Source organism: Haliaeetus albicilla, chromosome 7 (assembly GCF_947461875.1).
Source record: "Haliaeetus albicilla chromosome 7, bHalAlb1.1, whole genome shotgun sequence".
Classification (NCBI taxonomy): domain Eukaryota; kingdom Metazoa; phylum Chordata; class Aves; order Accipitriformes; family Accipitridae; genus Haliaeetus; species Haliaeetus albicilla.
Genome location: NC_091489.1, coordinates 10,240,797 through 10,264,756, shown reverse-complemented (window position 1 = coordinate 10,264,756; position 23,960 = coordinate 10,240,797). Strand labels below are relative to the sequence as shown.

At 39.6% G+C, this 23,960-nt stretch overlaps 1 protein-coding gene across 1 annotated transcript in view; it reads right to left on the bottom strand.

The window, feature by feature from the left end:
• Positions 1–226: 226 nt before the first annotated feature.
• PRKN (parkin RBR E3 ubiquitin protein ligase) overlaps positions 227–23,960 on the bottom strand; it is a 767,561-nt gene continuing 743,827 nt past the window's right edge. Inside the window, exons 11-12 of the mRNA XM_069786113.1 lie at positions 1,219–1,305; positions 227–487 (exon numbers count right to left, since the gene is read on the bottom strand). Of these exons, the coding sequence (XP_069642214.1) occupies positions 227–487; positions 1,219–1,305 (348 nt within the window). The remainder of the gene's footprint in view (positions 488–1,218; positions 1,306–23,960) is intronic.

Here is a 23,960-nt window from a genome sequence, read left to right as displayed (position 1 = left end):
AACACAAAATACCGCATCTGAATCACAAATCACTAGAGGCTGGGAAAGTAGATGGATTTGGGGTCTCACACAGTACATGTGCTCAGGGCACCAGAGGTAGATACCCTGACTGACTACTAGGATACAGGCTGTTTAATTCTGTCTCAACAAGTGCTAATTCTTTTTCTAAATTAGAATTGCTTCACCAAGAAAGGTTAAAGAGAAGAATCTCTACACAGGTCATAGCCTAGTGCTGTGTCTCCAAAGTTCGGCAAATGAACTGCCTCATGGCAAAGGTCCCCAGTAAGCCTCCAGCTCCCTCCCAGTCTCTACGTTCAAAGAGTGAAGGGCCCCAAAAGCCAGCATCAGACAGAGCCTGCCTGCAGGCACTGACAGGAGCTGGGTATACCTCGCTGAGAGCTGGCTGGCCACAAGTCCCCATCAGCACCTGCCCACAATCCTGCATCTGCCGTGTTCGACTGTGTGTGGGCTCAGGTTTGAGTTTCCTCTTATCATCAAACACGCCAGACATCTGAATATCAGTTTTCTGCTTCCTAGGAGTGCACCCTGGGCATCAGGCTGTGAGATATTTAGGGGGTATCTCTCCTGTTCTTTGCACCTTCTCCCCCCCCCCCCCCCTTTTTTTTTTAAATTGGAAAGACTGTGATTTATTTGCTATGGAGAGCAGGGAAACTTTAATCTTGAACAAAGAGAAATGCCAGGAGAGAAAAACTACTTCCTGTACAGGTCTATAGCTACAATAGCTACAAAATTATACAGCAGCCTAGAATAATTATCATTGAACAGCTTCCAGCCTAGGAAATCCATTTTTTATTTCTCTAAGCTAAAACATAAATTATCAACAGCATTTTCTGCACAGGCTGTATAAAACCCCTGTTATTCAGTCCAAACCCACATGATTTCCTGACTGGTGCACTGAAAATAAGCTGAAAGGCAGCAAGACTACAGAAAGCCTTTCAAAAGTGTCCACTTTGAATAGAGACAACCCCAGAAGCCCATTGGGAAGGCCCTGTGTGTTCCTGACAGAACTCAGCTATTCTATCAATCAAAGCAACTGAACTCCACCGCAAAGCCAATTCGGCAACTCCAACGGCTGGAGTAATTCAGCATGAACATAATTGCTTTTACTTAGGATTATAATTAGGACCCATTTGACAAATGTCTCTTTAGCTGGGCCAGGGATAATGATCAGGATGTAATGAGTTGTGGGATCCCTACCTTCTGGGCCATGGCTCCCTGCGTGCTGAAGAGAGAGCTACATTCCCCTTCATGGTATTCTTCTTTACATTCACGGCAGAACACAAACTGGAAAACAAACCAAAGCACACAAGTCATAAAAACACATTAGGGATATAGACAGCAGGTTACAATCATGAAGAGTCATACAGCAGATGATCTCTTGCCCTTCTCATCCCATTAAATTCCCATAATCCTCCTAATTGTGCATCTTATTATACACTCTGATCATTAACACAACAATTTTGCTGTTATTATTATACATTTCATCGGTGAAGTAACATAAATGCCATTATTAAAAATGAGATTTTGCTACATGGTCCATTTAAGGACATAAAGTCACACCAGATACTTCTGGGTGTGTTTCTCCTACAGTGAAATCTGTTTATACAAGAAGGGTGCTGGCTGAAACAGGCGGTTCTGCTTTATAGTATTTGCTAATGGAGCTGTCTATTCATAGTTCTGAATCAAATGCATTCTCTATGCAAAACTATTGCTGACTTTACTAGGAGATGATCACTTTATATAGGTCATATGAAATACCATTTTCTAGAAAATTATATCCTTGCCATAGACTTTTATAGAATGGTTTAAAAAAAATCCATAGAAGGAACACAATGATAGGTTACTTAACACGGGGTTTAGGGGACTACCTCTAGACTCCTATTGCATTTCTAGCAATTGTTCTGGTTTCGTCTTCCTTAAATTACGTTGTTCTTTACATAAGGCTTCATTGAAAAGTAACGTCTTCTGCAGATGAGTAAAATAATTGTCCCTACCTCAGTCTGAGCTGCCTCTGCCACCTAAACTGGTTCATATGTATAAGTTTTGATGCCTTTTTTTTAAACGCTAAAATGAAGATATCTGTCTTGACATGTGTCAAAATCTTTGACCCATCAATGCTGCATTAAATTCTGTGTCCTTGCAGGTAAGGGGAAAAGTCAATAATGTAAAATGGGTCTCTTTTATGCTGTTTTAAAGCTGTGCTCTCTGGATGCAACTCCAGACTCTGAAAGATCTCTCAGCGGTAAGCCATTCTGACTGGCATTATAAGCAAGACTGATAAAACAGCATTGATTCTTAGATACAGAGCTGCATTCACATGTAATGAATAAAGGATATCAGGACGACATGACACTAGAACATTTGTCTGCCACAAATTCCAGCTTTTGCAATTTCATTCTGAACTCTTTCAAGCTGTATTGTCACTTTTCTAAGAAGCATTGAAAATCGTATTTCATTGTCATGCTAAAGAAACTGCACTTTTATGAAAGGAAGCATTGTGCAAGTCCAAAAGGGTTGATCCTGTTATTCAGAAAGTCAGGGAAATTTGGAGTGGAGGAGTGGAGTGAGTGTTTTAACTTCCAGAGATATCAAACCTAATCACTTGTTTGCTTTCTTGTCACTTCTCTCCACTGTTTTGTCAATGATTTAAAATGTTTTATTTTACTTCAGCTAACACTGATTTGCTAATTCACTTGCACTTGTTAGCAAACAGCTTAACAATGGAGGCACTTTTGCAAGGTATGTTGTATGAGAGGCTGCGTTATTGTAATAGAGCATCATTTAAATACAAGAACAATTTGCACCGCATTAGTGGTCAAAAGTTTCAGCTGTGTTTGAACATTGCTCAAACACATAGAGAAAGGTACTCTCTGCCTGGAAACCTAATATCTCAGAGACTTGTTATCCCTTAACAATTAAGGTTATGGCCGGGTTTAACTCTATTTGCTACTGTGTGTCCTACTCTCTTTTTCCTTCCTGACTTTATTTCCTTATGAACGCATCTGGCTGAAAACATTTGTCTGAAGGGGTTTTGTGTACACTTCCTTTATCAGTGCCTTATCACAGAACACCTCAGCTTGCTTTCCTCTCTCCAGTCTCTCTCACTTTACCCATATAAGTGCAATTTTAATCCTTTCATAAACACTGAAAAGGGGTAAATACTGAAGAAAGAAAAAAAACCCCAGGGCATATATTTTGCAAATACATTCTGGTTGCCTCACAACTTAGTTTATGTGGTGTTGCTATGTATTATAAAAATAAAATTCATAAACTCATGCTGTATTATTTAAAGATGTGAAATACATTTTCTCATTATAGAGGCCACTTTTTATACTTACCTTTAATACAAAACTCCTCAGGACCAATGTTACCAATGTTTTCCCCATAGGCTTGCTGTACTGGAAACATGCATGAGTGTGTAACTGGGCCTTTCACTAACAATTGTATACCCTGCAAGTAAGTCCATGGGTGAGTCTGCCACATCCTTGTAATGAAACAAAGCCTGATTTTTTTGGTGAGACAGGATACTCTTTTCACATCTTATTAGATAATGGATGAGATGTAAAATCAGTTCTGTGGCAAAAGAACACCCCGGAGGCTGATCGGTTTGTCAGAATAAATAGGCATCTCCCAACAGAAATGCATTAAGCACTCCCTTTTTATGGCAAGGCATGCATCATAAAGAAAAGGCATGTCACTTACAACAAAGAGTAGTTTTGTGATAGTCTTATTCATTTTTTACATTCAGACATGAAAAATATAACAAAGTTTCAGTAATAAAATACAGCAACTGCAAAAATGCTGTCAGTTAACTTGTATTTTGCAGCTTCATTAATATTAATACAGTTATTTTGCCCTTGGAAAGAAAAGGATTTAAGTCGTTCAGTCAGGATTTAACACTTTTGCATAAATTTAATATTAGTGTTTAAAATTACTACAAGTAGTGTAATTACGAATAATAGTCACACTTTCTTTCCCTTCATTTACCAAAAAAAGACTGGCAGATTACTGTGATAATATAAACAGCATATAAACTTTCTATGTCTTTGTGTATTTAGCACTTACTGTTGTTACCCTTGAAAGATTCTTTGGTTGGAAAACAACCAACACAAAGAATAAATCCCAAAGGTCCCAAGCCTACCCTCTAGGTTTATGCATTAAAAAGAGGATTAGCAGGGAAATCCCCAAAGCACTTAAGGGATTTAGGCACTGGAAATGAATATAACCTGTGTGTGTGTTATTACAGGCTTTTGAATATCTGTAAAAACATATGCAATAGGCTTAAGCAGAAACCCTGAATCCAAGTGACCTCAGAACAGGAGGTATTAAAAACCTCAACAGGGATCCAGATCCTGTTTTTAAAATCCTCCTATCTTTATGATCATTCAAACAACAGGTAAAATCAGACCAAACTCTGGTCAGCTCTTCGAAATTCAAACCCCACAGATGATATCTGCAGTGCCAAGAGTGACGCTGAATAAAAACTAGGGTGGTGAAACCAAGCTGTAGTCTCAGTTATTCCTGACTGGCCCATTTCTAGTGTTTTAAGTGTTTCAAGTTTGGAAGTGGGAGCAGAATGTAGCTCTTTTTTTTGGATGAAAGGAAAATGAGTTTGTCATTTACGTGCTATGCTGGTTGGTTTTTTTGGAAACAAGATTTTGCCATTTCTTTTTTCACAACATTTCAAAGATCTGCTTTCCCTTGGATTAAGCACCACAGCTCTCATTCTCTCTCTTGCCTACTGCAAATGCCTTTTCTTTGGTCTCTGATAATATCTCCCTATAGTGCTTATAAAATATTACTGTTAAAATCATCTTTCTTCCAACTTCAATACTATACTCCCATTCTTGATTCCCTACACAACGCTTCAAATTTGACCTCCGTACTGTAACTTTAAGGTTACTCCTTGACTCAGATATTCCTTTTCTTTTTCACCCATACTTCCTCCCATGTGTGTACACAGCAGAACAAAGGCAAGGTTGCAGTGAGGTAGTCATAGCCAAGGTTTGATCTGCAGCAATGCAGGTGCACTGCTAGAGACTTCTGTGTGAGCTCACAACTCAAGCACAAACCCAGATTTCTTACTGGGCTTCTGCAATCCATGTTGAAGTCTGGACTGCCATGTCTTCACTCCTGCAGTTATCACTATTAGCTAGACTGAGCATAGACTAGCTATGATACATGGTTTGGCCAAAGTATGTCTTCCAAAACAGACATTCACATGCAGATTAAAGACATCAGGTGAGGAAAGATGCCCTCATACCTCTGGTATAGTGTTTTAATGGCCCTTCAGAATCACTGTTAAAAATTTTATCTAATGTCTACTTTGACCCTTTCTGGTTTCAGCTTCCAGCCACTGCTTTCTGCTTTGCATTTCTCTCCTAAAGTGAAGAGTCCTTCAGTATCCCATATTTTCTTCCTGTGAAGGTACTTATGTACTGTAATTAAGATACCGCTGAATCTTCTTTAACTTAAACAGAGAAACTCTTAAGTTTCTCACTGGTTAAGCCATTCCTCCTCCCTCTCTCCCCTAGCCCCAAATCATATTCATGGCGCTTTTCTGGGGACTGTCTTATTTTTGTCATTAACTGTACTTGACTAATCTTTGTATCATTGCTGTGCTGTATCAGCAGAGTCTTTGTAGGTCCTTCTGGATCACTGTCGAGTATTGAATTGTGACAGGTTTGCTGTCAGTCCCTGTTGAATGCTGCTAGCAATGCCCTGCTACACATGAGATTCTTCACAGAAAACACTGCTTTCTGTCATCTGCCAGTTCTTAATCCACATGACCACAGTGCAGTGAGGCATCCATACTGCATCATCTGATAGTGATGAGACAATGCTGCTGCGCAGACTCTAACCATGTCAGCTGGAACCCAGCTCCCTAAAGCCTTTTATTGATACATTATGGTGATGATTTCCTTATCACTATATTCTGTAGTTTGAAGTCACACAAAAAATGAAATTGATTTTGTGCAATTACTTTTATCAAACTTGTAATCTCATAATGAAATCAGTTTCTTCTGATATGACCTTTTGTCACTGAGAATATGACTAGCGATCTTATCAAAATCGTTTTGCCTTCTCTGTTCTCTACCTTTTTTTCTTTGATCTTCCCTCATTCAGTGCTAGCTGTCTGGACGCTTCACCACAGATGGGAATCATGAAAATTAAAGCTACTGAATGAAGGCAGGATCAACATCTCCATCAGTACTGGAGCTTCCTGCCAGTAGTGCAAAACTAGCATGCAAGAGATGCAAAGGTTCCTCAAAACCATTAAAAACCCCATCTAAACTTTGGACTCCCCACTAATCATCTCAGATCATCCCTCAAAAGAACCACACCCTTCTTTCATCAGGTCAAAACTTAAGTCTAGTAAAGGTAATCAGTAAAGTATTTCCATGCTTTCTTTTTTGGTAAATGAAAATATGATGGGGGAGTGCAAATAAATAGTCACCAAACACACAGAAGCTCCTTTGAGTTCTAACCAGCAAATGTTTATATTGTATACAGAAAATGTATAGTTGTTTGTTTTTTTGTCAGACTAGTAGGATCTTTAAACTAGGTTTGTTTGTTTGTTTTAACCCGGAGAGTGTTTTATTAAATAATACCACAAATAAAACACTGGAAAGGCAAAAAAATTCCTTCTCTTCACCTGACAACATGAACACCTCATCAAAAAGACCCCTTGAAAAGGTAAAATATTATAAGGCACCAAGTTTCAATCCTAAATGAGCTTTTGTAGTCAAACTATAGGCTGCTGATTGGAGCAGGGATTTATACTGAAGATATGAGCATGCCTTAAGGGAAATCAAGGCTATCGGAAAGTGACATATAGAATGGCACTGCCCATAATACCCAAAGTCATCTCTCCATAGTGTTTCTGTTTAGAAAAATATAGCTTCCAATTGCACTTTCCAAAGTACAAATTATAATGTTATAGTGAGTGATATACACATAGAGGTTTTTTTTTCTTTTCTTAAGAAAAGCCCCCAGACGCTAAATTTCACTGGAAAAGATTTTACCATATAGTGTATCTTCTGAGTAGGAGAGCAGTTGGATTCTTGGCTAGAGTTCAAACCACCATAAACACAGACTAAACATTTTTTACTTTCAAACTATGTACTTTGTCTCTTATTTCCATCCAAAGTCAATTAACCCACCCCCCCAACATCACAGTCCTTGTCGTGCTATGACTGTGAACCACACGTCTTGGGTATTGGATTGACTTTGCCTCTGGCACTGTTATACCCAGCACCAAGTGTGAGACCATCATCCACACACCCTGTCTTTTGGTATTTCTTGTGCTTACAGCAAGAAACTTTAAAAGCAGAATATATACCATCTGCAGTAGCTATGTTTACTTAGGATTTGTGGCTTTGCCAATTGTCAGTTATAGAAAAACCTGCAAATACTACAATGAGGATAAATGCCACAGTAGAAAAAGTATCCATTTTTAATGACACTGGTTTGATCAGATATAATGCAATTGCAAAGCATGGTAGTACTTGCAGAGCAATTTTGGTCTTTTTCCTTATAATAAAGTACACACATTTACTATGCATATTTAATCCAAAATCAAACTTCTGTGAGAAGCATGACAATCTGTCAAAACATGGTGTCAAAAATACAGCTGCAGTCTCTGTGCAGCTTTTGCAATCTAAGGGCAATTTGCCATCAATACTATAAAAGGCAATTTTCTATAAACATTAAAAGCTTTAAGTGTAGGACTGCATCAAAACGTCTCAGAGATTTCAATGTTTTTCTTCTGAGTCTGAAAGTGAAAGTCTCCCTCCTGACTTCTGCAAAACAACGCATGGGCTCATTCCCTAAAATCGAGATAATGGCATGTACAGCCCAAGGCTCTTCAGTGAGTGCTGATGAGTTTGTGTCCGTAGACAACCAGACACTCCTGGAGCTTGCCTTACATCAGGTGGCATTAACCTAAAAGACGGACTGGTAAAATGGACAGTGTAAGCTCAGAGAACCTGTCCCAGACCTCCTCAAATCTCGTTTGCTGATTTATGCGGATGAGCAATCTTACTTCTTCTTTCCAGCCCCCTTCTGAATTGCCTTGTAGTCCAAGTGCTGCAAGGGATAGAACGGAAGAAAGAAGCTGAGAGGAACCCAGGTGCTTCTCTCAGATTAAATGACTTCAGGCCCCTGTGGGAGAAAGGATAATGCTCTTTCCAGATTCCTCTACCCCACACCTACACACAAAGGTATTCCACAATCTTGTTCTTAGCATGTTGGCTGGGATGTGAGACTTACTAGCCCATTCCAGAAGGTAAGAATGAAAAATCTATAAAGCAGAGTTAGTAACACGATTATGTGGTATATTGATAGTATGAAAACCTGTTACTTGTTGTGCTATTATGTGTGCATAATAGAGTCAGGTCTTGTTATCACTGAAGAATCTCACCTGATAGCTGACTACCCAAGCTAACATGAGTTCAAACACTGGAAAATTTGCAAAGTAGACCATGGTGTTGGTTGTCTGAACAGGCGTACATGGCCCTGGCATAGTTGCACAGCTTTAACTGGGAGCAGAACAATACTGTGCCCTGAAGCACTGGGAAGGGATGCCCAGATTGATGCCAACCTAGCTACCTCTGGAAAAGGAAGCCAAACAAGCTTCAACAAAGTAGACAGCTGCCTACAGCAGGCTGCTAGACATAGCAAGACATTCCTGTCCCTGTTACTTACCTCACCTGTGCCAGAGCTGCAGACAGCAAGCGGAGAGCGCGAGGCTTCTGTCCCATGCTACAGGGACCATGACAAGACCTCAGATGTTAAACATCACTACTTTGAGGAGCAATTCCTAGCCCCAGAACTAGCTGCTGCCACGGACTCTGACCCCTCCTTCAGGACCAGCTATCACAGCCAGGCATCTTCTCTGGCTCTTAATTCCCGTGCACCCGCTTCTCCTCTCTGCCTTCTCATTTCTATGCAGCAGTAGCCTAGCCCCTTTCCTTCTTCTTCAGGTGGCAAACCTGAATTTTACTTGCAGCTGACACTGCTGAGAAGCTTTAAGGTAGCCACGCTACCTTACAGCCACGTCAGTAATCTGTAGCTAGTACAGGTATAACGCATTTGGGACCTGGACTACTGTCTCTGCAGGGTGCTGTATTATGCTGGGTAGATGTTTCAGCACTGCTTGGAGCTCGCTTGGGGATGCAGAACTACAGAGATCCCTGACTTCACTGTGTAGTACAGACATGACAAAGAAATTTAATTCAGTATTAGGTTCTTGCTGGCACCACTAGAAAGAACAAACGGTTGTGTATTGGCTTAATTCTGTTCCCATTTAAGTAACTTTAGTAAGTGGTACAAACACCTAACCACATCTATCTAGTGTATAATTTTGAGCAATTTTATGCCTGGATGACTAACAAAATGCAAAGTGGATGCAGGTAAACTTAAATTTTCTACAAATGATTTCCATAATAAATTACATAGTATTTATATGAGGAAACATTGAAAAAACCCCAGTATTATTGCCACCTTGTAATTTAATGGAATATATTAGAAACTAAATGCAAAGGATCAGGGGATTAGTCATTTATGAATATGAGGAACATTTTTAAAGCAGTCAAAGATGTAAAATGTATCTAAACTGTGATTTTTAAAAATTTTTTTGTAATCTAGTGGATATCATTCTCTATATTTTGAGTATCTCACAAAAGAATGTAGCATTCCACTTACAAGTGATAAAGGAAAAAAAAAAAAAAGAGAACCAAATCCCTAAATACATAATATATATAAGCATATGTAATAAAACATAAAGTGTGTTTCTCTCCCTCTTACACTAGCAGAAATCCACTGTAAATCCAGTGGAACAATATGGTATTTACCCCAGAGCAGATAAAGTCAGAGCATGAGTTATGTTGTAAAGAAAAAAAAAGCTAGTATCTACATTCTCACCACTAAAATGGATACAAAGAAGAATAAGAAGTAAAAATTTATATTGAAGGAAGCATTATTTTTAAGGAACGAGGATGCAAAGAGGAAAAATAATAGTTATCTTGAGATGCCTTTAGAAAGAGTGAGACAAAGCATTTTATAACAAGTATAACAGCATATCTGTTGAAAATATTCTTCCTGCAGAAGATGCATCACTTTACATGTGTGATGTCAAAAGCTGGGGGGGTTTTGCAACAAAGTGGTTGGAAACTACATTAAAATATCACTGCTTGCAAGTTTGAAAAAGATGTTTTGCTGCTGAATGCATATATCAGTTCACAAGGAATGTCACGAGGAATGAATTTTACTGCCTGTGGCTTTAGCTCCTGCTCTAGCAGCTTTGGAGTTCAATTAATATGCCCTTAAACAGTACGACAAACCTATTTCCATATGATAATACTGCTGCTATGCATGCATGCCCTGGGCATTTGAGCATCTAGCTGCACATTTATATGTGCAAACAGACCTGGAAATCTGATGGATTCATTAACGTGGTTCTTGAAATGAACTACTGAACATGCAGGCTGGGAAGCTGATGAGAGTTAAGCAATTAGTCAGTGCCCAATTCACACTGAAATGCAATAGAAGTCAAGCCGCTCACTTCCCTGAATGTTTTTTTAAATATCCCTAACTGAACCAAGGCACCCCACAGACAAACTTTCATTCCATGCCATTCGGACTGTGTTCCTGTGACCATGTGTAAGAACCACACATTTTGTTCATCTCCTGCTTGTTGGAATTCATTGACATTAAAAAAAGCCCACCCAGCAATATTAAAAACATTCCAGAAGATGGCAGCAGTGACACAGGAATCAACACCAGCAGGCTTTGCTAAGCTTTTGCAATAGAAAAAAGATTCTAAAAAAATCATAGTCAACAGCTAAGATCCAGTCCAGGATTACTAACAGCTGATACATGCAAAACCGGTCCTGACAAGACAGTCTCATAAAGAAGAAATGGTATTCAGATGCACTGAAACACATAAAAAGGAGCAAGGGGTGCTCCTTGTTTCAAGGGCATTGCATCTTACTTCTCTTGAATCCAGTAACAGCTGAAGCCCTGTAAAAAGAACACCCTTCTAAATATGACCAGCTAAATAGCATAAATAGCGTATCTCGGATAACTATGGTGCTGTTTTAAGTATTTTAGTGGGTTCATGCTATCTTCTATGTGTAGCACTTGCTTTTTATAACTATAAACACATATCCAGTCTATGTGCTGGGGAGAGCACAAAATATAACATATTTCTGTAAGTCTCTCTCATCTAAGGAAATGCCTAGCTTCTGCACAAAGGTCCAGCACATGTGCCTTTCCTCTTAGTGACCAGATTAAGCAAGGCATTAGGATACTTCTCTGAGAGAAATTCTCTTTTTTTTGGGGGGGGGTGGGGGTAGGAATGACCTTAAGCCTCTGTTCTGCTTCTAGTTTATGTTTGTCTTCTGAAGAAGTGAATCCTTTAAAATTAGGGAATAACTAATCTACAATTGTCAAATACAGTCCATGTTCTCTTCAAAGACCAGCCCCATTCAGTTCAACAACTGCTTGGTTCAAATTCTGAGTGTGAATAGTATTTTACTGCAAAAAAAGATCCTGCATTAGATGACTCTAATTAGAGGTGTTTCTAAGCCTGAATATTGACACTGAACAACACTGAGAAACTTTGGGTAAATTTCAAAAACAGCTGAAAAGTTAGTGTTAAGCCTCAGTCTAAAATTAGATGTAGCCAGACCTCGGAACTCCATCAACTCCAAGCTCCAAAGGATGAATTTAGACTGAGGATCGGCAATTCCAAGTCATCTGAAAGTGGAATAGACGAAAACAAAAATTGTCTAGAAGAGAAGTGAGAAAGAAATTGCAAGAATTTTCGAAAACCTTCATATCTGGTTCTCCTGAACGGGGCATCGTCTTTGCAAAATGTTCTATAAACCCTGCTGGAGAAAGCATTGCAATAATGAAAATATCATGCTTCATCTTTCAAGGAAGAAAAGCAGGTGTTTCCTGAGAAATGCAGGTCTGACTAAAAGTCAATGATAGCTGCGCTGGTTCATGCCAGGAGTACCCTGTCACAACCCAGAGCTCCCATTAAGGATCCTTCAATTTCTATACCTTCTTTTCAGTGCAAAGGCTAGTTGTGAAGTTTCAAGTCATTTTCTTCTGAAACAAGAATGTTTTTTAAAACTTACAGAGTTTGTGCTAATTGTGTTCACAGAGTATATACCTAGTCAATAATGTGACTTCTTGTCTGACCTTTCAAACTGATCCTTTTCTGGTTTGTTGATCCTAGACATTTTTCTGCAAAGTAATTATACAAACTACCAAAAAATGATCCCTGAAATGTGAGCTCAGAACATTAGCTGGTTTACAGGATATGCAAACAATTTGGCACTTGTCTTGTCACCATTTTGATGAACCACACAATAAATATTTTAGCAAAAGAAACTTCATATTCAGATTTTGCATACATAGACATGTGTATAAAACCAACAAATAATGTCCTGTATCAGCATGTACTGACAGGTAGCAAGATCCCTGTCTACAAAAAATACGCTTCATAAATCTTTCATGCTTATAAAAAATAATTTTACAACTCAGCAATTTTCTTACTTTTCTTTGGATTTCTGACAGATCTACAAATGACCCAACGTGCACTGTATTTCTCTAGTTGCTTGGGAGGCAACACGGCAGGGCATGAGCAATCTAAAAGTTTTCTGGAGTGCATTGATGACAATTCCTTGACACAAGTGATGGAAGACACAACAAGGGGACATGGTCTGCTGTACCTCATACTTCCATCAGGGAAGAACTGGTTGGAGATGTGAAGACTGGAGGCAGCCTAGGCTGCAGCAACCATGAATTGATGGAGTTCAGGTTCCTGAGAGGAGGGAAGAAGGCAAAATACAGGACCACAGGCCTGGACTTCAGGAGAACAGACTTTGGCCTGTTCAGGGACCTGCTTTGAAGAATCACATGGGAGCTGGCCCTGGAGAAAACAGGGGTCCAGGACACTGGTTGATGTTCAAGGATCACCTCCCCCAGCTCAACAATGGTCCTCCCCAACCATCAGGATGTCACTAAGAAGTAGTAGGAGACCCGTATGATGAACAAGGAGCTCCTGACTAAACTGAGACATTAAAATGAAGCATGCAAGAGGTGGGAGCAGGGATCCAGGAAGAATATAGAGACACTATCCAAACGTGCAGCGATGGGGTTGGGAAAGCCAAAACCCACTTGGTGTTGAATCTGGTAAGGGACACAAAAGGCATCAAGGACTTCTACAAGTACATTAGCAACAAAAGGAAGACCAAGGAAAGTTTGGGCCTGCTGCTGAATGGGGCAGGAGATCTGGGGACAAAAGATATGGAAAAGGCCAAGGTACTCAATGCCTTCTTCACCCCAGTCTTTACTGGCAAGACCTGCCTTCAGGAATCCTAGGTTCCTGGGACCAAAGGGGAAGTCTAGAGCAAAAAAGACTTGACCTTGCTGAAGAAGGATCAGGTTAGGGAATATTTAAACAAACTGGACATATACAAGTCTATAGGCCCTGGTGGGATACACCCATGAGTGCTGAGGGAGCTGGTCAATATCATTACAAGGTCACTCTTGATTACCTCTGCGTGGTTCTGGCAGCTAGGGGAGGATCCTGAGGACTGGAAAAAACCCAATGTCACTTCTGTCTTCAAGAAGGGCAAGAAGGAGTATCCAGGGAGCTACAGGCCAGTCAGCCTCAGCTTGGTCATTTGGGAAGCTGATGAAGCAACAAATCCTGGAAACCATTTCCAGACATATTAAGGACAAGAAGGTGATTGGGAGTAGTCAGTATAAATTTGTGAAAGGGAAATCATGCCTGACTAAACTGATAACCTTCTACAGTGAGATGACTGGCTTGGATGGATGAAGGGAGAGCAGTAGATGTTGTTTATTAGACATGGAACAGAGACACAGGTTGCCCAGAGAGGTTGTGGAGTCTCCATGCTTGGACACATTCAAAACCTCACTTGACCTGACCTGAGGAAACTGCTCCAGCTGACCCTGCTTTGAGCCTGATTCTGCATGATCCTGAGAATCCTTTGCCTATGTCAACTTTAGTGCATTAACGTGCTGCAAACGTTCTTCTCAGGTGCAAATATGCCTAGGGTCTATACTTAGGAGTCACCTTCTGCCTGGTTTTACCAAGGGAGAAGTCATGCAACAAGGCACCATCAAAGGCATGTTACTTCCAGTGTAGATGAAAGGTCCTCCTCCAGCTGTTTGCTCTCTATACATCCATGGGATTTATCAGTAATGACAAGAAAATCTTGGATGACTGTACAGAAATATTCCTCACACACACAGGTATAGATGTACAGTGCATTCCTCGGACCCAACACTAGCATAAATTTCACTGCTAGTAAACCTATGATATAGAACTACAATCTGGATGGCACAACAGTTTACACTAAACCAAAGCCCAGATGTTCACCCTTTTCTCAGCACAGTCAGCAAAGCAGATGCAACCCTTAAATCCCAAGGAAACATATATCTGCACAGGCACATGTACGGAAGGACCACTCCAGGTTGGAACTTCTGTACAACATGGGAGTAGACTAGACTTCTGTATAAAAACAGTTTATGCTTGACTAAAACACATCCATGAATCAGCCTTGGTTCAAAAGATCCCCTGCAAGGAGACAAATCAAACACAGTGCATCTGAGTACTGGTGCTGACAGGAACAAAGGCTGCTTGACATCTCAGAAAAACATGATCCAGTCACTCCAAGTACCACTGGGAGATTCCTACACTTACTGACATGTCTTGTTTTCAGAAGAACTCTGAACTGGCACTTCCTTTTTAAGGTTTCTGGAATTAATGACTGCAGTGCAAATGATCTACTTCTTTAGAATAAGCATGCACAGCTGATGAATGCCTCATTTATTTACTGCTTCTGAGAAACCAATGTGGTAGGGCTTATTGTTTGTTTTTAATAAGAAAGGAAGTTCAAGAGTTCATCTTATATAATTAGGTTGTGTTCTAATGATCTGATTATATGTGAAATTTCTTGCCATCATGGCCAGATCCTGGGCTCATGGAAATGGGCATGACTCCATTTTCTCCAGTGGAGCTACATTAATTTACAGCTGCTCAGGATCAGGGCCTACCTGCCTGTTTCTGACATCTAGAATATGAATTCATACCCCTCTATGGCATCAAGAGTCACTAGACAAGCACAGCACACACCTAAATATTTATCATTTGAGACATTCTGCTGCAGTAATGTACCTCCTCCTGGGCCTCTCCCCTCTCATTACTCTTCCTATGCATTCCATCTAAATTCATATTTTCTTTCCATTTCTCTGGCTACATTTACATCTTGACTCTCTTCATTGCATTTCTGAAACAAAATTCTCTCTCTTTTTTTTTTTCCTAATCTTTTTTTCATGCCTTTAAAAACCTGTTGTCTTAAAAGAAAAAGTGAGCTAAATTTCTCTTCTTTTTTACTCCCTCTCTCCCAACACCTTCACTTTCCTTTTGTTCATGCCTGGAACCATGAACTCTTCTCACATTGCTCCTGAATATAGGAAGAGCCTCATAATCACTGTTAGAACTTAATAAAAGCAATAATACACTTATAACAATGCTAACAATATCACTAGACCGACACCAGTAAGAACAATACTACAGTCTAACACGAGTTGTATCATCTCTTCCTCTCATCCCCTTCCCTGCTCTCAGAAGGCTCAGAAGGAGCCACACCTGGAAGCCTTCCAGCTAGGAAGCCACATGACTTTGGAGTGCTCTTGGGGTAGGAACAAAAAGGTATGTGTTTGGAGACATTCACCTTTTCTACCTCCTGAGGTATCCTTAAGGCATTCTATGCAAATGAGTCAATGGTAAGTAGGGTAGCATGAGCTAAATTCTGTATTCAGGACCTGTATAAAAAGCAGATAATTAATCAAGGGGGAAAAAGAAAAAAAGGAAACTTTGCTTTTTTTCTATATATTATTCAGATAAAACCGAGCCTGAGGAAATTATTAGTGTGTGTCTAATCCCCACTACTTGAGCATACATGCCTGTGGTTGTATTCTGTTGCTAATCATGACAGTTTGGCCTTTTTTTGGGTTTTCTTTTTGCATAAATCAAAGAAGAAAGAAACATACCAATGGATCACTGATAAATAGAAATTTATCATTTACCTTGAAATAATTATAATCTGGTGGAAAATGTCATATTTTTCCTCTTTTCCCTTCAAAATTCAAATCCCTTTGCTACTGGGAATTTAATGCAGAGAAAAAAGAAAATAGCCACTGTTAGTGTATGACCCCACTGTATTTTTGTTCTTTGCCTTCAAAGGCAACCTGCCAGCTCACAAAGAGAACAAAGAAAGGTTACTTTTGCAAACTGTATTAAAAGCACTCAACAATAACAGCCCCAAACCACTACAGCTCCCAGTTGTCTTACTGCAGTATTTGGGGGCTATTACTGTAGCTTTTTATCAAATAAGGACCATTAGCAAACCTTGTTTTGAGTCTTATGTTGTGTTACCTTTACGTAGTACGTTTACTGCAACTGTGTGCCACAACTGTGTGCACAACTCCTTCTGACTTCAATCTGATTTTTTGGATACACAGGAGGTCAGAATTTTTCTATAAGCAGCAAAACAAAAAGAGGCAAAGCATGCCTGCTTGCACTGAAGTGGCAAAATCACGTTTGTCAAAGAGAGATGGACTTTAATTTGCCCCTGTAAGTTGTGATATGTGTTATTTTCCCACTGGAGAATCAAGTGTGCATCATTTTTCTCAGCTGCAATATGAGAAAATTGTAGTTCATGAAAACCTGGTAGGTATTAATGGGAAAAGGATACAATTTGACTTACAGTTCAAGTTATCTCTATTTTCCATTAACAGAAAGTGTTATGTTTTCAAATTAAAAATGGTCCCAAGCTGCAAAATTCAAGGTTTGTATCAACATTTTGTTCGATCTCATGTTCAAGGAACAAGTTGGAAATGAATCCCATGCTTAGGTTCAGCTCATTTTATATAGCCTCTGCTCATGGGCTCTAGCGCTTGAGGAGTCAGTGTCCAGTACCAGGAATTTGGTAAATGCTCATTACTTGTTAAGATAAGATTAGCAAGTCAGAATTAACAACTATTTTCTCTAGCTTGTCCAACATCCTGGATGCTTGAAGTAACTACCTAGCCAAATGCTCAGTACACATACACACATACACAAGTAGAATTACATGACAGCACCTTTTCTTGATGAATCACATACAAGCTTCCAAAGGGAAATAACTTTACAAGATGCAAATCCCTGATTTTCTGTATTTATAATAATGTATATACCACCTGCACTAGTAATATGACAATAGATAAAAGAAAGGAATTGCCTTTGAAGTCAAGCAATAATGTACACGTTTGCTATTTTTTGAAAAACCTTCATTTAAAGAAATGGAATTTCTCTGATTTTTGACCGATGCCACTGTCGCTATGGAATCCAGTTAGATATTTTTGTCTTGATAATGACTGCTAAGGATATACACACATGGCATTACACAAAGAATTAAGATGTATAATTCTTAATGAGAGCAATGTCTAATGCCTGAGAGTAGCAGGTTAGACATTAGGTCCCCATTAAGAATGAGCTTAATTTAAACCATTTGAACAGCCTCACTGAAATGGATCTCAAGTATAAGCAGATGCTTAAGTAAAATTTTGCATTAGGTCTTTACTCCTAGTTCACAGCAAATTTATTTAATTGACATTTTCTAAGAACTTGTATTAGAACTATATAGAGCCAAGCAATTAAAACAGACGTGATTACTTACATGCGGCCTTCCCTGTACATCCATTTTTTACACCTAATAATTGACGAGTCAACCTACAGCAAGTTTTTGTAAATCTTGTTTTATTAATGTCTTCTGTACTGAAATTTTTTCTTAACCCAGAAAGTATTTTGAAATATTGGTGGTCGTGGTGCTGCTATTGGGCCATCTCAGCCCACTAGCAACTCTGCACTCAAACTCTGTCCACACTTCTGCAGGTTTTCAAAGGAAACTAGTGTTACGCCTATCCCTGTCTTGACTTTGGTCTAAGTGCCTTCCCATTATACACATTTGCGACATGATGGATGTGCATCTTAGCACTGAACTGTAGACAATGGGAGAGCTATAAACATATAAAAGTAGCATTTCTGTTAAGACCCGGACAGTAAGCTTGTCCATCAGCCACAGAAAATGTAAGGCTTAACAAGACGTGTGGTACTCTGAGATAACGCATGCCTTGTGGGTGTTGTGAAGTATGAGGCAGAGGCAAATGCTTTTAGTGACCTGCCAGTGTTATCTTACAGTAACATACACACCTTGGGATATCCTATGAAATTATAAAATAGCCCCAAACTCACAGAAAACTAAATATATATTTTTTTAAATTTAACAACTAAACAAAAGAAATGAGGTGCATAATAATTAAAAGGCCAGTAAAGACCAAATAGCTTATGAAATATTTCATTTCTGGACTGCTGAGAAGAATAATAGGCAGGGTCACAGGTGAATGAAATAAAATATCATGTACATTCTTCATGTCATTCAAGCATAGCAATTTCCCCAAAAGGTTCTTCATTAAAACAAAAATGAAATAATGGAAGAGATAGTTTGGAAAGATTTTTTCTTTTTTTCACACACCTTAATATTTCTCAAGACACACTCCTATTTATAACTCTGACTCCTATTTATAACTCTGATTGGCATTTGGAATGCCATAGTTACTCTACTGGATCGTACCACAGACCTGTATAGACACAAATTTTGCAGCCTGTAGTTTAATTGATATAGATACCTGTAACTACAATAATCCAATGTTTCCAATAATCTGTACATCAAACAAAATTTAGCAGGTTCAAGTTTTCTAGAAAATATGGAATCCTTTTCTAAAGGATTCTTACAAACCAATCACTATTCAGTTCTTAAACAACTGCAGGTAATTTATCAATTTGCTCTGAAATCTTGCAACCCTGCATGATGTTTAGCAAGTATCAGGCACTACTCCAGATTTACAGTGTTTTGTCTCTTGCATTTGTGAAAAAGAGCCTGTTCAGTTATATGGGATTAAATACTAAGAGATATTAAACCAGCAAGTTCCAGTTCTCTCTTGCAGCAACCTTTCAAAAAGGCTGTTAACAACATTTCTCAACCATATTCTTTGAAAACAGAAAATCCTTCCTAATTTTGTTGGACAATCAATTACAGATAAAATAGATAGGAAACTTTTGTCCAGTTTTGTCCACAATGAACAACCAATGCCTGGCCTTTTTGTCCTATCTGTAAATAAATATTGTTTTTAGCTGGCATAACTGTCCAAATATTGATTGCAACTCAACTTTTAAAAATATCTCACCGGACGACTTGTCTTAATGTCCTCTTGAAGCAATTGGTTCCACATTAGTGAAGTATTTCACATTCAAGAGAGAGTTTCTCTTGTTTTTTCTGTGAGCAATGGTCGTATAAAATTCATATGCAGGACTAAAATATGGCTTTGATACAAAAACAGATGATTCAATGAATACCTTAACATTCAAACAGCATAACAGCAAGACTGCACATAGTAAGAATTTCTTAAAATCTTATTTTAGCTGTAAAGATACATTATAAATCCACCCTTGATACTTATGCAGTTATTTCATATGATATTATTTATTTCATAGTATATTTGCTGAAAAGTAGTATCTTGTTCAAGGGCAAGATCTCTGGAGAAAGGTACTATCTTTTACTGGACCAGTTGGTACAGCTAGAATACTGGGCGGGGCTTTGGGATAGATACAGTCGTCTTCAGCTTGATCCAAACCCCAAACTTCTCCCTTCTAGGAGAATGAAAGAAATTAAGAAAGCTTTTCTATGAGCATTAGCAATCAAGAAGACAGTTTTGCAGACATTTGTATAATAAGTTTGAGAGATGATACGGATTTTCTGATGTTTAATCAGGCTTGAGCTCATAATGCAGCTCAGGACATTTGAAAGGTCTCTCTCTCTCTCTTTCTCTTCTTCCCCACTAACTGTTCATGAAATTTGTGGAAATATATCTGGTAGCATACGGTTAAAATTGGCCCCACAGGTTGCCACATTACTACAGGGGTGTGAAAGATCAGCAAGGACACAGAAATAGTGCTATTGCATGAGACTTATTTCCGTACAAAATCAGGGTAAAAAAAAAAAGTGAGCTCGTCTCACACTCTCTGACAGGCTAAGTCTGCTGATAAAGAGGGAACAGGAACGTAGAGCAGATACATAGTGATGAGCACAGGGTAAGGACTTAGAGTAGAGAACAGAGTGACATGTCCCATTGTTAAACCTGCTCCTCTTTGTGCTCTCTATATCATTTTCTTCCGTGCTCCTGTAACTCTCTCTCCTTTCTTTCTGCTGTATGTTCTGAAAAGCAGAGAGATATCTTTTAAAAGCCCTCAATAGGTTTTTGGTAACCTATTTTATGTGATCATTAGCCTTCATTATGTTTCCATCATCTGATTTTCGCATTACTTAGCTGCTTCTTTTGCTCTCTGTGACTGTGAAAAAAGAAATGCACCTACATCCAGGCTAGCTTTTTGTATGCTAAACCAAAACTCTTTCAGTAGATTACTCTATGGGTGGTTTTTTTCTTTCTCACCCCCCTCCCTGTGGAAAGAAAACCTCATATTTTCCAACATTTTACTGCTTAAATATTTGAAACTTGTTATCATTGTGGTTGTTCTGCTTTGTTCCTTTTTTTCAAGAGCAATTATACCCTGAGGCACAGGACACAATAGGGGTTATAGCATTTTTGATGCAACGTAACTGGTGACTTATGTAACAAGACCATCCCCTCCCAGGCTTTGCTTCACTTTGTTTACCCCAGCAATACAATCCAGCATCTGATTTGCTTTCAGCACTGCAGCTGTATTTTAGTCCAAAGGCTTTAGGGACTTTTCTATAAACAACTCCCAGATCTCTCTCCCATTAAATAATCCCCATTCTGTTCTGGGAAGGATTTTTTTTTCTGTGAGTGCTGATTAGCAAGGTAGCGGAATAGAAGTTGTTTCCCTTCAACCTTCCTGCCGATTCATTTGCAGTAAGACTACAACACGGTGCTTGTGACACCACAACTATTTCCAAGAGAGAGAATTTTGATGTCATGAACAAACGTGAGCTCATGGACAAAAGCCATCAAGAAAAAGCCAGTTATAAAGAAGAAAGCTAAAAATAAGCTCTTCCTCATGCCATGATTAACTAGTGGTAAGCCATGAATCATCTGTGTCTATTGAATACTATGAGAGCTCAGAAGTTACGTAGACTCTCCCCCAGAGATGACAAAACAATTACATTTTAAAGGTATTTTTTTTATGGTTTCTTGATTGATCAGGCTGTATATATATGATATACTACTACACTGACTACAGCAGAGGGCATTGGCAAGCGATATAAGGGCAAACAGATTGACACATCAAACATAGCCCATTTACCATGCACATAAAATGCATAGTAAATAAATATCTAAGGACAGAGCTTTTGAACCGTTTCCATATCATGTGTGCAAAAGAGGGTACAAATACGTACTTCGTTTGTAGTTGACCCTGTAGTCACTACAATATCGTTGTTTTGTTAAAAAATGTGTGTAACCTTGTGGCTGCTGCCTTCCGGGTCCTGTTGTGCTTGTGGACTCCCAGGGAAGCAGGAGCTTGCTTGCTCCTCCGGCGCGTATGGATGAGGGGAGAGCTGCGGGAGCACGGAGTGGGACGGGGAGCGGGACCTGGCAGCTAGGACACGAATACAGGGTGGGACTCTCCCAAGAGGCACAGGGGACTCGCTCGCTTGAAGAAGGGAGAAAACCCACAGCTAAGTCTTCATAGAAAGGAGATGAGTTCTTAAAAATTCGGAGGGCTCTCTGGGAAGTTTGTTGCAGCCTGCAAGGCCACTAATAGTTGATGGGCTGGAAAGCGATATGGAAGTAATGGCGCACTTCTAATGACACACTGAAGGATTTAGCTTTTCCCAGACATTTTTGTTTAATGTCTTGGCCACCACCTTTTCTCTGTTTAAATTTATTACTTCATTCTAGTTCAGTATATCAGATATAAATACATATATGTATACAACGTATAGTGGTGGGTGTACATGTGTGTATACATATATATAGAGAGAGTATATGTAGTACCTGGTTTGGTATATTTTTAATAAAATCTACCTCCAGAGATGGAAAATTCTCTCCTGTTTTTTTTAGCATGCTTATTTTTAAGAAAAAGTGGGGCAGTTCAGCTTTATGGCTTCTATATGGAGGTCCAGCTGTAATAAACAGTAAGAATGCATTACTGCCTGGTTAGGGTAAATGCCTGCTGGGTTCAAAAGATAAATCAATTAGGATTTTTCCCTGTAATTACCATTTTATAATGATTAATCTTCACAGTGTTTGTCTTTCAATCTCCTTATGAGAATCACGTTTAAGTAAATAAATGAATTCTATTGAAACCAAACCTAATCACTGGGGAGAGGTTTTCATATCGTCTGAACAACACGAAGCCATCTATTAAAACTGACTTAACCTGTAGGATGATGCAGTCCCCTCTGGTGTGTGTTTGGGAAGGGGTTTGTGAAGGGGATCCTGCAGCTTCAAATGCAGCAGACACCTGAGATCCACCTGCAAAAAATTGAGAGTGAGACTCCCTGCAGCACATCTCACCCTGGGTCCAAAGCGTGTCTAGTTCTGTCTCCCACATCAGCTTCCCCATTTCAGTGATAGATGTCTTCAGAGATCCAAAGACTTACTGATGAGAGAGAAGTATGAGAGGAAGACCAGGCAAAAGAAAGACTTCAGCCTCCTGACTGTGCAGACAACCTCGCCCAACGTTTATCATTCTTTCAGAAGTGTAGCTGGGTTTCCCAGTAAAGGACTGTAAAAAGGTAGTACCTTCAAATGCTTTTCTATTCTACCATTTCTACACAAAGGAACAGTGTTGGTGTGTACTTCAGGCTAGATCCAGTAAAGGACTTGGGTGCACAGAACTTAAATGCTGCAGTATTTAATGTCCTAGAATGAAATACAGAAATTTGTGCACATACAGCAATTTGATTTCGGTGTTTCAGAGCAGCACAGAGCTTCTGGCAGGTAGATGTGTTGTTAGCTCACAGAGATTGTATAGCATCCACAAAAGGACTAGGTAGACTGACTATTAGAACTTAGGCCTACACAGAAATGAATAGGTGGTATTTTGCAGGCAGACACAAAGCAGAGAGTAAACAGCCAGTTTTTGCAGTGCAGATGTGACATGAGCAGAGTTCCCCGGGACACATGCTGGGAGCTGCTGTTCATCACCCCCAGCCAGGAGACTGCAGCAAGGTGCGAAAGTTTGCAAATGACACTGTGTTCTTTAGAGAGGCAAGGATGAAGGCTGATTGTGAAGAACTGTAGAAGGACCGTACAATACTGGATGATAAAGCGGCAGGTTAAATTGAGTATATATTCTGTGACTATTTGCCCTGATTCAGTACAAGATTTAGGGGGCATCAAATGAAGAGAGTAGGAATGAAGTTCAAAGCAGTGGATTGGAAGGAAGCAGTTCCTCACGCCATGCACAATACATCTGTGGACCTTATTGCCAAAGGATGTTATGCAAGCTAAAAATCTACACCTTTTCAAGAGAGCTTGGTCAAGTACATGGACGAGAAATCCAATGGAAATAATTACTGACACACTGGTGTCAGGAAGTATCCTTAGCTAACTGGAGTCTGAGAAGGTGTAAGAGACAGTATTATAGTTGCTTCTTCTGCCCCTACTCTTTCTAGGGATCTGCATATGGTTACTTCAGGCAACACCACACAGGCTTGGCGGACCCCAGACCTGGTGCAGCACAGCCATTGCCCCCCGCGGAGTGCAGAGTCCAGGCACGTGCCGGTGCTTGGCCCTGGGGCAGGGGCAAGAGGTGTTGCAGGGTCAGGCGGGACCCAGCGAGGCCGGATGAGTTGCCCAGGGTGGCACAG